The 13,460-nt window shown below is 42.1% G+C and overlaps 1 protein-coding gene across 5 annotated transcripts in view; it reads right to left on the reverse strand.

The window, feature by feature from the left end:
• Nucleotides 1-13,460, reverse strand: part of mapk8ip1b (mitogen-activated protein kinase 8 interacting protein 1b) — a 248,713-nt gene that overhangs the window by 16,630 nt on the left and 218,623 nt on the right. For all 5 annotated transcript variants that reach the window (XM_068046625.1, XM_068046624.1, XM_068046629.1 and 2 more), the window contains one exon: nucleotides 6,414-6,489. In XM_068046625.1, coding sequence (XP_067902726.1) covers nucleotides 6,414-6,489 — 76 coding nt within the window. The remainder of the gene's footprint in view (nucleotides 1-6,413; nucleotides 6,490-13,460) is intronic.

Here is a 13,460-nt window from a genome sequence, read left to right on the forward strand (position 1 = left end):
TGTAAAAGATCCTTTGGCAGTATTTTGAAGTGCAGGGGAGTTCTCCCGTGTCCTCACCAATATTTATCCCTTAACTAACATCACTAAAAAAAAACAGATAATCTGGTCATTATCATAACACTGTTTGTGGGAGCTTGCTGTGCGCAGAGTGGCTGACACATTTCCTACATTACATCAGTGACTACACTTCAAAAGTACTTAAATGGCTGTAAAGTGTTTTGGGATGTCCTGAGGTCATGAAAAGCATTATATAAATCCAAGTGTTTCTTTTGTCTATGCCTAGGTCTTTAGTTTCAGTTTTACCCTCATCTCTTTAGCTATCCAAGGGGATTCATTATTGTGTAGTTTGTTTTTGTTTTGTTAGCTGAATATACTTCTCCTGAACTAGGAGAAGGACAGAGTAACTTTGGAGTGCATGTCCACAGGTTGCTGAACAGATAGATAATGTGGTCAAGAAGGCATACAGGATACTTACATTTATTAGCCGAGGCACAAAATAGAAGAGCAGGGAAGTTATACTGGAATTGTATAAAACACCACAGCTGGAGTACTGCATGCAGTTCTGGTCACCCACTACAGGAAAGGGCACAGAGGAAAGTTACCAGGATGTTGCCTGGCCTGGAGAATTTTAATTATGAAGAAAGATTGGATGGGCTAGAGTTGGTTTCCTTGGAACAGAAGAGGCTGAGAGGAGACCTAATTGAAATGTATAAAATGATCAGCAGTCCAGATAGAGTGGATAGGAAGGTCTATTCCCTTGGTTGAGGGGTCCAGAATCAGGGGGCATAGGTTTAGGGTAAGCGGTAGGAAGTTTAGAGGGGATTCAAGGGGAAATCCTTTCATACAGAGGGTGGTGGTGATCTGGAACTCACTGCCAGAAAAGGTGGTAGAGGCAGAAATCCTCATAACACTTTATAATGGATATGCACCTGAAGTACCATAACCCACAAGGCTACAGACCAAGAGCAGGAAAGTGGGATGAGGCTGGATGGATCCTTGTCGGCCGGCGTGAACATGATGGGCCGAAAGGCCTTCTTCCATGCTGTAAATTTCTAAGATTCTATGAACTCTATAGATCACCTATTAAAATATTCCCTACTTTGTGAATTTTTTTCCAGATGCTTTCCTTAGTTCCATCCTCACCCCCACATAATGAGTTTTTTCCCTATTACTTTGTTCTTTGTCTTACTTATGTCTTAATCATTATCTTACCCCTTAGTAGGTTGTAATTTTGGACAATATTGCATTGTAAATATAATGATAACAGTTGTGATCAACTCTGTTCTTCTATAAATACTTAAAGCCTGTGTTAAAATTGTGTAGAATTAGGTAAAAGGGCACTAAGTGGTTGTACACGAAGAGTATTACAAAGTATTGCAATTACAATTTTTGTAATTTTATTTCTGTTATTTTAACACAGGCTTTAAAAAGTGTATTAATTGTAATTTCTACCCTACAGTGTTATGAGCATAGTGCTCACAAACATGCAGTTGTAAGTTACTGTGCCACAGGAAGCAGCTACCATATCACAGTTATATTTGCACAGATTTCCCAATCGATGAATAACTTCTGATTCACTGAGCATCAAGTTACTGTGTCTGGCTGCAGTTAATCCTCAATAAGCAGTAGGTTTTAATGCAATTCATTTCAAAGGTAACCCAAGTAGCATAGAGAAAGCTGCATCAATTGATCTCTATGCTGGATCCTCTTTCACTGGTGAGGAAGACTGCAACAAGTCATTCAAGTTATATTTTGCACTTGTAGAAGAGCTCCAGTGAAGCACCAGCACTGGTTACAATAGTTTATATTTATACTTGGTTTTATTTATTCATTCGTGAGATGTGGGCGTCGCTGGCCATGCCAGCATTTGTTACTCATTCCTAGTTGCCCTTGAGGAGGTGGTGCTGAGCCGCTTTCTTGAACCCTACTATCCAGGCAGTGCAGCAAAGCACATCACTGGAGCAGTGCGTTTAAAGGCCACGCGCAAACCAGGCAGCAGCATGTGTGCAGCAAAAGCAGAGACCAAATCAAAGGTGGAGATGAATCTAAAAAGTGCCATCATATCTAAATCAAAACAGAGGGAGGAACACCAGAGCCCGAGCATTTTCAGTTAAGTATATAGATTAAGTATCAATATAATTATGTATACTATGGGTGGATTTTATGTCGGGCGGACAGGAGCTGAGCACCGACGTAAAATTCGCTGGTGAACCTGCTTCTGCATGGCCTGGGGATCCGTCCCGTATTTTACAGGTCCCCAGGCTTTAATTGCTCCGAGGCGGGACTTCCACCCGCTTGAGGGAGGAAGTCCCACCTCATTGAGCTGCTGGCGGGCCGGCAGCCCTTAGTCCCAGCAGCGCCACCGGGAGTGGTGGCCACTGCTGGGGCTGCAGCCCAACTGAGGACATGGAGCCAGGACTGCAGGTAGGTTTGGGTTGCCTCGCCGGGGAGGAATAGGTAATGCCCCAGCAAGACAAGGGTGGAGAGTGGGGGGGGGGGGGTAAGAGGGGTGTCTTGGGTCCTGGGGGTGGTTGGGGAAGTGGGGTGGCCCTCAATCAGGCACCCCCAGGGCGCTGAGAGGCCACCACTTTCATTGGGCGGCCTTTCCTGGCTCCCGGACGCCCACTTGCCACGGGCAAAATCTCCATGGAGGCAGGCGAAGGCCCTTAAGTGGCCATTAATTGGCAACTTAAGGGTCTTGATTGGCCTAGGGCGGGCAGCCCGTTTTCCGCCCCCCCGACCCCCATACGTAAAGTGAGGCGGAAGCGGGAGCGAGTCGGTAAGGCCTTCTGGAGCCTCCTGCTCCATTTTACGACACAAGGATACGATTGTAAAGGGGGTGCAGGAGCAGAGGGGCCTGGGAGTATCTGTGCACAAATCATTGAAAGTGGCAGGGCAAGTTGAGAAAGCAGTTAATAAAGCAAAACAGGATCCTAGGCTTTATAAATGGGGCACGGAGTACCAAAACAAGAAAGTTATGAAAAACCTGTATAAAACACCTGTTTGGCCTGAACTGGAGTATTGTGTCTAGTTCTGGACACCACACTTTAGGAAAGATGTGAAGGCATGACAGAGGGTGCAGAAAGGATTCACAAGAATGGTTCCAGGGATGAAGAACTTCAGTTACGTGCATAAATTGAAGAAGCTAGGGTTGTTCTTCTTGAAGAGAAGATTAAGAGGAGATTTGATAGAGGTGTTCAAAATCACGAGGAGCATGGACAGAGCAGAGAGAAACTGCTCCCATTAGTAGAAGGGCCAAAAACCAGAGGACACTGAGTTAAGGTGATTGGCAAAAGAAGCAACGGCGATATGAGGAAAAATGTTTTTGCACAGCAAGTGGTTAGGATCTGGAATGCACTGCCTGAGAGTATGGTGAAGGCAGATTTAATCTAGGCTTTCAAAAGAGAATTGGATAATTATCTGAAGAGAAAGAATTTGCAGGGCAACGAGGAAAAGGCGGGTGAGAGTGGGACTAGGTGAGATGCTCTTGCAGAGAGCCGGCACAGACACGATGGGCCGAATGGCCTCCTTCTGTACTGTAACCATTCTATGATTCTATAAAGTGGCACTAATATAATTTCTCCAGGGTTTCTGTGGATCTTTCAGAAAAGTTACAGCAGACGATCGGAAAAATCCCCCAGGGCAATACAGACTCCCATGAAGTCCAGGTGCGGGTTTTGAGACAGCCCGAGTCTTTCATGTAAAAACCTAATGAAGGCATTAAAAGACACAACTGACAATTTGGTGGACTTCAAGTTTTCTTAAAATATAAAATGTCTTTTATTTTTAAAATAAAAATTATTTGGGACATTAGAAATTTCAATTACTGAGAAAATAATGGATGACAGAAATTCAGAAAGGATTCTAAGTAAGTTATACTAACAAGTGGCCAGGCTATGCAATCAGAGGGATGAACTTACAGAGGCAAAACCATTATAAATATGGATTACAGGAATTTATAATGGTTAAAGGTGACACAAAATGTAAAACGGGTGATAGAAAATCGATGGCCCGTTTTACATCTCCCCGAATTTGACTTCAAGTGGAGATCCTAACTTGCTTTCAGCCGTTTTATATGTTTCACACATAACTTAAATCTACCCCAAAAAATGTGACAAAAATATGACATAGAATTAAGCTGCACAGATAGGAAGTGCATACTGATGTAATATTTTTAATATATTTTCGTTCGTCGGTGTCATCTTCTTCCCAGAATGTTGATTGCCATGGATCTCCACTTATGTCTGTCCTGTCCTGCCCTTACACATTCTGTATAGGTCAACTGTATCCAGTCCATTATATCTGTCATCCATTTTCTCCTCTGTTTCTCTCTTCTACATTTTCCGTCGACCTTCTACCTTCTGCTCTAATGATGTGACCAAAATATTGTATCTTTTTCTCCTTGATGTTAAGCACTAATTTCCTCTTTTCTCCAGCCGTTTCCAGCACTTCCTCATTAGTCTTTCTGTCTGAGTAGGATATGGGGAACATCCTCGCCCACATTCAGTATCTTTGGGTAGATATAAATATATAGTCATTTCATCTTTTGAAATACAGCCTACTCAGACAACTTGAAGCAATCTCTATTTAACTTTAGAAGCATACAATTAAGAATATAAAACAGGTTTGACAGCGAGAAATGGATTCTACACTGTGGCTAATGACAGAGAGTGAGATATGGTCAGATTCATTATTGCAGTATTGTGGTGGTTACCCCTTGTGGACACTGAAGATCCATAACAAGTCCTTATAAGCTGCTCTGGGTGAGAGGGGAAACAGTGCTGACCATTTTGAAGAACAAGAACTGTCAACTTAACTTGGAGGAGCTAATGAGTGGGATTCAGGCTGAAGAACGTAGGGCAGATGGAGTACTCATTTAAGTATGTTCTAGTTTCTAGACAGAAGAATGGGTATCCTAGTGAGCCCTGATATTAATGAGAAATCTGGCTGATGGTTCTTTGGGTTTGCAGTTCTATGCAAACTGAATGGTCTGGAAAGCCGTACAGTAATAAAGAAAGAACTTGCATTTCTATAGCGGATTTCACGACTACAGGACTTTGTAACAGCCACGTGGTGTGATGTGGGTGGTTCCCAATGTGTAACTCCCCACCTGACTGCAGCAAGTGTGTTTTGTTATGTGTGTTTAACCACTTTGGTGTTTTATTTGTCAAGTAAACAGGCAGCGGCAGGTTTTCTTGTAGGTTTAAAAACAGAAAATCAATTGTTTATTGATCAATACACCTTATCCCGAAATTGTCATAACTGCATCCATTCATGCATTCACTCGCATACACACACACAAACGAAGAGACAGATAGAGGGAGATAAAGGGGGAAGTGATTTTTTGTGTGGGGGGGGGGGGGGGGTGGGGGGGGGGTGGGTGAAGGTCACGATAAACCCGTTGAATTCTCTTGGAAATCAAGTTCTTTTTGGGTGCTTGAAGATCCTGCTGAAGATGGTGGATCACTTCTAGTTCCCTGCTGTCTAGTGTAGATGTAGGATTCTACAGCAGGACTCGTACCTTCTGGCTTACTGGAAAACAAACTGCTGGATGTTGTTTCTCTTTTCTCTGGAGTCTCTCTCTCTAGTCTAGGCTGTCTTTTTTTTTTAAGGTAAAGCTTTGTTACTTCTCACCTCCTGGCAGGAGTCGCTCTGGTGATCGCACAATGGCCCAGGACATGTCTACTTCACACCCTTTTTGGTTCAGAAGAAGACATCCAATTCAGAAACGTTTTTAGGATAGACGCAATTGACGCCTCTTAGCTTTGAAGATTTTTCCTTTGGCTCTGTCAGAAAGTTTGAATCTACAAAGGCCAATTTCTTTTTTCTCCAGCAGCCATTTTGGACCATTGCTCATTTTTTAAAATAAAGGTTCATTTTTTTAAAAAAAGACAGTTTTTACAACTCTTCAGATTTCGTGTATAATTTGTATCATCGCACTTCCAGTGTATGTGACAACATCCCAAAGAGCTTTACAGCCAGTTAATTAATAAAGTGTTTCTTAATGTAGGAAACACAGTAGCTAATTTGTGCACAGCAAGGTCCACAAACAGCAATGGGATAATGACCAGATAATCTGTCTTCGTGACATTGGTTGAGGGATAAATATTGGCCAGGACACTGGGGAAGTCTCCCCCTGCTCTTCCTCAAGATCAGTTGCAACTGGCAGTGTTTTGGTGTCATTAGGAACATCTTGGGATGATTTTAGGCCCTGAGTTTCAGATCCAGACGTGAAAGCACGTGGGGTTAATTTGGAGACTGACTCAAAAAAAGTCAATGAAAGCACTGGCAACTTAAGATAAACTCAGGGAAATGGGATTGGAGACAGTAGCTGTAGTTAAAGACTAGCACGGGTACAGGCACAGTGGGCCAAATGGCCTCCTTCTGTATTTACTCACTGGAATGATTCTTACCTGAATACTGCTCTGTGTGTTTGATCTCTTTCTTCTCCGTTTATTGTACATGAAAACAATCCAAAGGATTCTGCACCTAAGTTACAGAAACAAACACATTAAACTTAAGAAGTGAAAAACAGTTTCCATGCCAACGCATTTAAGGTAACAATATCTCACCATCCCCCACTTCCCTAGAAGCTAATAATCCACTTGATTATTCTCTAAAGAACATATCTTCACTCTGAAGTTTGATCTTACCCTGGCACTTTGGTAACTCCTGAAAGGATTGTGAAAGCAGATTCAATAGTAATTTCCAAATGGGAATTGGATAAATACTTGAAGAGGAGAAAATTACAGGGTTATGGGGATAGAGTAGTGGGAAGTGAAACTAATTGGATAGCTCTTTCAACTAGATGGCACAGGCATGATGGGCTGAATGGCTGTAAGAATCTCTCATTCTACATGCTGCTAAAAGGTTTATTAGCGGCGATGAGGGTATTTTAGGGACAAGGCAGGCAATGTTGTTAAGTATTATGCACGGAATGCTTTCCCTGATTTTAGCAGAGGATTAACACCCAAGATAAAATAGCAGAAAGCGGATAATTGCATGAACATGCAGTCTTTGTCTGCCCAGGATCCCATATGCCTCATTAACCGCTTTCTCAATCTGCCCAGACACCTTCAATGAGGTCCTGAGGTCCCTCTTCACCTGCACCCCATTTATAATTATACCCTTTAATTTATATTGCCTCTTCTCGTTCTTCCTACCAAAATTAATCACTTCACACTTTTCCGCATTAAATCTAATCTGCCACTTGTCTGCCCATTCCACCAGCCTGTCTATATCCTCTAGAAGTCTATCACTGTCCTCCTCACAGTTCACAATATTTCAAAAGTTTTGTGTCATCAGCAAATTTTGAAATTATGTCCTGCATACTCAAGTCTTGGTCATTAATTATAGATAGGCACAGTGGCGCAGTGGTTAGCACCGCAGCCTCACAGCTCCAGCGACCCGGGTTCAATTCTGGGTACTGCCTGTGTGGAGTTTGCAAGTTCTCCCTGTGTCTGCGTGGGTTTCCTCCGGGTGCTCCGGTTTCCTCCCACATGCCAAAGACTTGCTGGTTGATAGGTTAATTGGCCATTATTTAAAAAAAAATTGCCCCTAGTATAGGTAGGTGGTAGGGAAATATAGGGACAGGTGGGGATGTGGTAGGAAACATGGCATTAGTGTAGGATTCGTACAAATGGGTGATTGATGGTCGGCACAGACTCGGTGGGCCGAAGGGCCTGTTTCAGTGCTGTATCTCTAAAAAAAAAAGTGACCCTAACACTGATCCCTGGGGAATCCCAGTGTAAACCTTCATGTTCACCACTACTTTCTGTTTTCTGTCACTCAGCCAATTTTGTATCCATACTGCCACTGTCCCTTTATTCCATGGGCTTTAACTTTGCTGATAAGCCTGTTATATGACACTTTATCAAACACCTTTTGGAAGTCCATGTACATCACATCAACTACATTACCCTCATCAACCCTCTCTGTTACCTCATCAAAAAACTCAAGTAAGTTAGTTGAACACAACTTGCCCTTAACAAATCCATGTTGGCTTTCCTTAATTAGTCCACATTTGTCCAAGCGGCTCTTAATTCTAACCCGAATTATCGCTTCTGAAAGCTTTCCCACCACCAAGGTTAAACTGATTGGCCCGTAGTTGCTGGGCTGACCCTTACACACATTTTTGAACAAAGGTGTATTGTCTGCAATCCCCCAGTCCTCTGGCACCACACCTGCACCTAAGGAGGATTAAAGCTTATGGCCAGTGTCTCCGTAATTTGCACCCTTACTTCCCTGAGGATCCTTGGATGCATCACATCCAGCCCTGGTGACTTATCAACTTTAAGTACAGCCAGCCTATCTAATACCTGCTCTTTATCAATTTTTAGCACATCCAGTGTCTCTAATACCTTCACTTTAGCTATGATTTGGGAAGCATCTTTGTCCTTGGTAAAGACAGATGGAAGATGCTCATTTAGTACCTGCCTCCATGTCCTTATTGACCCCACTGCTCCTTTTATAGTTTATATGCCTGTGGAACTTTTGGATTCCGTTTTATGTTAGCTGTGTCATGGAACTGTATTCATTTGCTCTTCAGATTAAAACAGTGTGCCTTTAAAAACTAAGAGGCACAGTATGCCAGCTGCACTTGTTACCTAGGCAACAACTAGAAAGAGAGAGGTCACATGCTGTAATGTTTCAATTTGACTGTAAAAATCAGCTCAAACCAGTTTTTGAGAGACAACAGTGAAGCGCTCTTACTGGAGGAAGGAGCTGTCTATTCTCAGCAGAAGCTCTACAATGAGCCACAGGATGTGCTAATTGCTTAAGGAGGAACAAAACTCCTTTTGAGGAGACCATTTGTTTTGCTGGAGGTAGCAAAATTCCTTTTCTTTACTTCCAATCCAAGAGTCTTTGCTTCAAAATTGACTTTCGCTTGACTGATAATGTTTCCTGGAATTCGCAGTAAAGCTTCGACAGAGTCTGCCAGTTTTAAAATCCGAGTGGACCCATTGCTACACTCCTTGTTTAAATAACTGTGTGACGCCTGTTGCAGCCGAAGTGCTTTGAATGCCCATCTGCTAAAAGACTGTTCATCAAATACACATGGAGACTTCGAGTGGCATCTAATTATTTTTACCCTAGGATACCTCACCCATCAGGAACGTAACCCACAAAGATGTATAACCCAGTTATTTATTTATTCTTAAGAAACAACTAATTTTTTAAAAACATAATTTTTTTTAAAAATCTGGTTAACCATTGATTTTTGTATGTATGTGTGTGAATGGGGGAGTTAGGTTAAAATAAGAAGTAATAATGCCTTGAGACATAGGTTTATCTTAAGAGCATTTAAGATTTAGTTTTAATAAATAGATAATCTGTTGTCTAAAGATACCTGGTTTGGTCTGTTTTATTTTGGGGTTATTTATTTATTTATTCTGCAGTGGTTAGCACCGCAGCCTCACAGCTCCAGCGACCCAGGTTCAATTCTGGGTACTGCCTGTGTGGAGTTTGCAAGTTCTCCCTGTGTCTGCATGGGTTTTCGCCAGGTACTCCGGTTTCCTCCCACCACCAAAAGACTTGCAGGTTGATAGGTAAATTGGCCATTATAAATTGCCCCTAGTATAGGTAGGTGGTAGGAGAATATAGGGACAGGTGGGGATGTGGTAGGAATATGGGATTAGTGTAGGATTAGTATAAATGGGTGGTTGATGGTCGGCACAGACTCGGTGGGCCAAAGGGCCTGTTTCAGTGCTGTATCTCTAAATAAATAAATAGAGTGTTTAATTTGGCTGTTTTCTAGTTGGGTGAGAAAAATTTCATAATATGCTATGACTTGTGGAATGATCAGACTGAATTGACAGTGCATTGCTCCCACCTTGGTTGTAACATATTAATTGGGCAGCTTGTCTGGGATCAGATTAATTGGGGGCTCACGTTTGGAATCCTATTAATTGCTAGTCTCTGAGATAATATATAAATTGGGGTCTTGCATTTGGAATCATATTAATTGTTCATCCCTGGGAGCATATTAATTGGAGTGCTCGATTGTCAGGATCCAAATCTAATGCCAATTAACTGAATTATGAGGGGAGTAATAATTTGAAAGAGAAAAATAAAAGGAACTAGGTTTCTTGTGTAATAAGGTACAGTCTATACCATCGGAATGGCATTAGCAGTTGCTGCAGAAAAAGAGAATATGTCCCTTCAGTGACTTGACAACTTTGACAACGAATAAACTAAAAAATCGGCGGCAAAATTGGGGTGAGAATTGAAATCAGGTGCCAAAAAAAGCAGTGATAAATGACCTAATAGCTCAACATCTGGAATTGGAAGAAGACAACGAGCAACAAGAAGGTAGTAAGTCAGAGAGTGATGCAGTGGTATTAGCTAAAATTCAGTTACAGTTGAGGCAACTGGAGCTTCAACAGGAAACAGAAAAAGCAACAAGAAAATTTGAATTGAAAAAAGAGGAAAAGGAAAGCATTTCAGAGAGAAAGTGAAACAGAAGAGAGGGAATTTAGGTTAAAAGAGATGGAACGAAGACAAAGGAGTAGTCTTGAATCCAGGGAAAGTTCTGGTCAGGAAGAATCTGAATTTAGCCCAGGACCCAGAGAAAAGCTGTTTAAATTTATAAAAGCTCTAAGTTTGAGGGAAGTGACGTAGAGGCACTTTTCATATCTTTTGAAAAAATAGCCAAACAGATGAAATGGCCGAAAGAAAGCTGGACATTGCTCATGCAGGGCAGGCTGGTAGGCAGAGCTCATGAAGTTTATGCCATGCTTCCTGAAGAGGCTTCTGCAGATTATGAGATGGCAAAAAAGGCTATTCTCGCTGCGTATGAGTTAGTCCCTGAAGTCAGAAGTTTCAGAACTTATGGAGATTGGCTGGGCAGACGTGTCTAGAATTTGAGAGGGTGAAGCAAATTAATTTTGACCGTTGGATACAGCCATTAAAGATGGAAACCAGATATGAGAACCTTTGAGAATTAATTCTCTTGGAAGAGTTTAAAAACTCCATTCCTTCAGTAGTGAGAACTCATGCAGATAACCTGAAAGATTTGAAAGCTAGGCAAGCAGCAGAAATTTTTGATTTTGAGCTTGTGAATAAGCCAAAACTTTTTGTCCGTCACCCCATAAACCCGAGAAGGATAGAAAGTGGGAGAGTGAAGGAAGGCAAGTAGCCGGGGACGAGAAGGAACAGCTGGGAATGCCCCAGGATCACCTCCTCAGGTCAGAAAGGAAGGTGCTGAGGGTAGAAGCGAGGTTCGCAAGCCAAAGTGTTATCATTGCCACAAAATGGGTCACCTTCATTCAGAGTGGTGGAAATTGCGAGGTAAGCCCACAGGACTTGTTGGGGTATGCAAAGTTAGTGCAGAGGAATAGACTCTGACTGAGAGTATAGCAGACCAGACTGTAGCTTTAACGGCAGCTGTAAAACCAGATACAAAAACTAAAGTGAGTGTAGAGGTTAAGAATAAAATACTTGAAAGTTATAATGAATTTTTGTCAAAGGGGAAAGTAACTCCCTATACTTTAAGTGAGGCAGGAAAACAAATTATTGTACTCGGGGACACAGGAGCAACCCAAACACTCTTGCTGGGGAAAGATATAACGTTTCCACCAGAGAGCGCCTTGAACGCTAAAGTTTCAGTTAATGGAATTGGCGGGGAGTATATACCCATACCTTTATATAAAATACACCCAGAGAGTGATTTAATATCTGGGATAGTAACTGTAGGAGTGTCCACAGTTTGCCTGTAGAGGGAATTGATCTACTCCTGGGAAATGATTTGGCCAGATCAAAAGTATCAGTTTCTCCTTTAATTACAGAGGAACCGAGTGAAGTTAGTGAAATGGAACAATTACAGAAACAAGTTCCGAGAATATTTCCTGCGTGTGTCGTCACCTGAGCAATGGCTAAACAGGATCCATTGTCGGAGGTAAAAGTGGCACCACAGATAGACAGCCAAGTATCTGAAACCTTATTTGGAGATTTAGATAATCCAAGTGAGATGCTTAACAGATCTTCTATAACTGTAGCACAGCAAGCTGATTCACAGTTATACCGAAAAGCACACACAGCCCTGACAGAAGCTGAGGCGAAAGGAGTTCTAGAAGGCTATAGTTCTATATGGCAAACGGGGTTTTGAGGAGGAAATGGAGACTGCCTCATAGACATGCGGAAGAAGACTGGACAGTTGTCGAACAGATAGTGGCAGCACCTAAATATCGCCAGGGATTATTAAGGTTAGCACATGGCATTCCTTTTACAGGACATAGGGGAATTCGGAAGACCAAATCACCTATAAGCCAACATTATTACTGACCAGGCCTTAAAAAGGACATAAGCAGTTTGTGTGGCTCAGGAACACCAAGCCAATATGAAAAAATGGGCAGACAAGGATGCAAAAACCAACAATTTTCAACTAGGGGATGATGTATTCATGTTGTTACCATTACAAGGGGAACCATTAAAAGCACGGTTCAGTGGCCCATTTAGAGTGATCAAAAGAGTGGGTAAGGTAGATTTCTTGATTGGCACCCCTGATCGCTGGAAGAAGAACCGGTTGTGTCACATTAATATGCTCAAACAATATCATTGCAGGGAGGAGGATAAGCCAGTACAGGTATGTCAGGTAATCGGGACTATTCAGAAGGAAAAGGATAATGAGGATGAGGCAGAAGGAGGCCTAAACAATTCTTAGATTGAACCTCTAACTATCAAGATTAGCGAATACAGAACGGCTAGAAAAACTGGACAACGTACTTTTGCACTTCAAGGCAAAACAACGTGAAGACCTAATGAGGATTTTCAGAACACTTAAGAGTCTGTTGCGATAAACCGGGATGCACAACCTTAGCCACACATGATGTGGATATTTGAGGAACTGTTCCTTTAAAACAACATCCTTGCTGCTTAAGTCCGGACAAACAGGCCCAAGTAAAAGCAGAAATCCAATGCATGCTGGAAAACAACTTCATTGAACCTAGTCAAAGCAGCTGGAGTTCACCAATAGTTCTAGAACCTAAAGCTGACTGGTCAACTCACTTTTGTATAGAATACAGAAAAGTCAGTGCAGTAACGAAGGCCGATTCCTACACAATTCCGTGTTTAGAAGACTGTATCGACAGAGTGGCCAGTTCTAGGTTTCTTACCAAGATCGACTTGTTAAAGGGATACTGGCAAGTTCCTTTGACTCCTCGAGCCAAAGAGATATCAGCTTTTGTCACACCAGACGGTGTTTATCAATGCTGGGTGATGCCATTGATACTAGAAAATGCCCCAGCCACTTTTCAAAGATTAATGAATCAGGTGGTAGCCAGTGTTTACAACTGTGTAGTGTATCTCGATGATGTAACAATATACAGTAACACTTGGCAAGAACACTTAAACCAGCTAAAAATTCTGTTTAAAAAGTTACAAGCAGTGGACTTAAGTGATAAATCTGGCAAAAAGCAAATTCGGAAAAGCAAGAGTAATTTACCTCGGACACAGTGGGGCAA

The sequence above is a fragment of the Heterodontus francisci genome, chromosome 14, assembly GCF_036365525.1.
Source record: "Heterodontus francisci isolate sHetFra1 chromosome 14, sHetFra1.hap1, whole genome shotgun sequence".
In the NCBI taxonomy this organism is placed as follows: Eukaryota; Metazoa; Chordata; class Chondrichthyes; order Heterodontiformes; family Heterodontidae; genus Heterodontus; species Heterodontus francisci.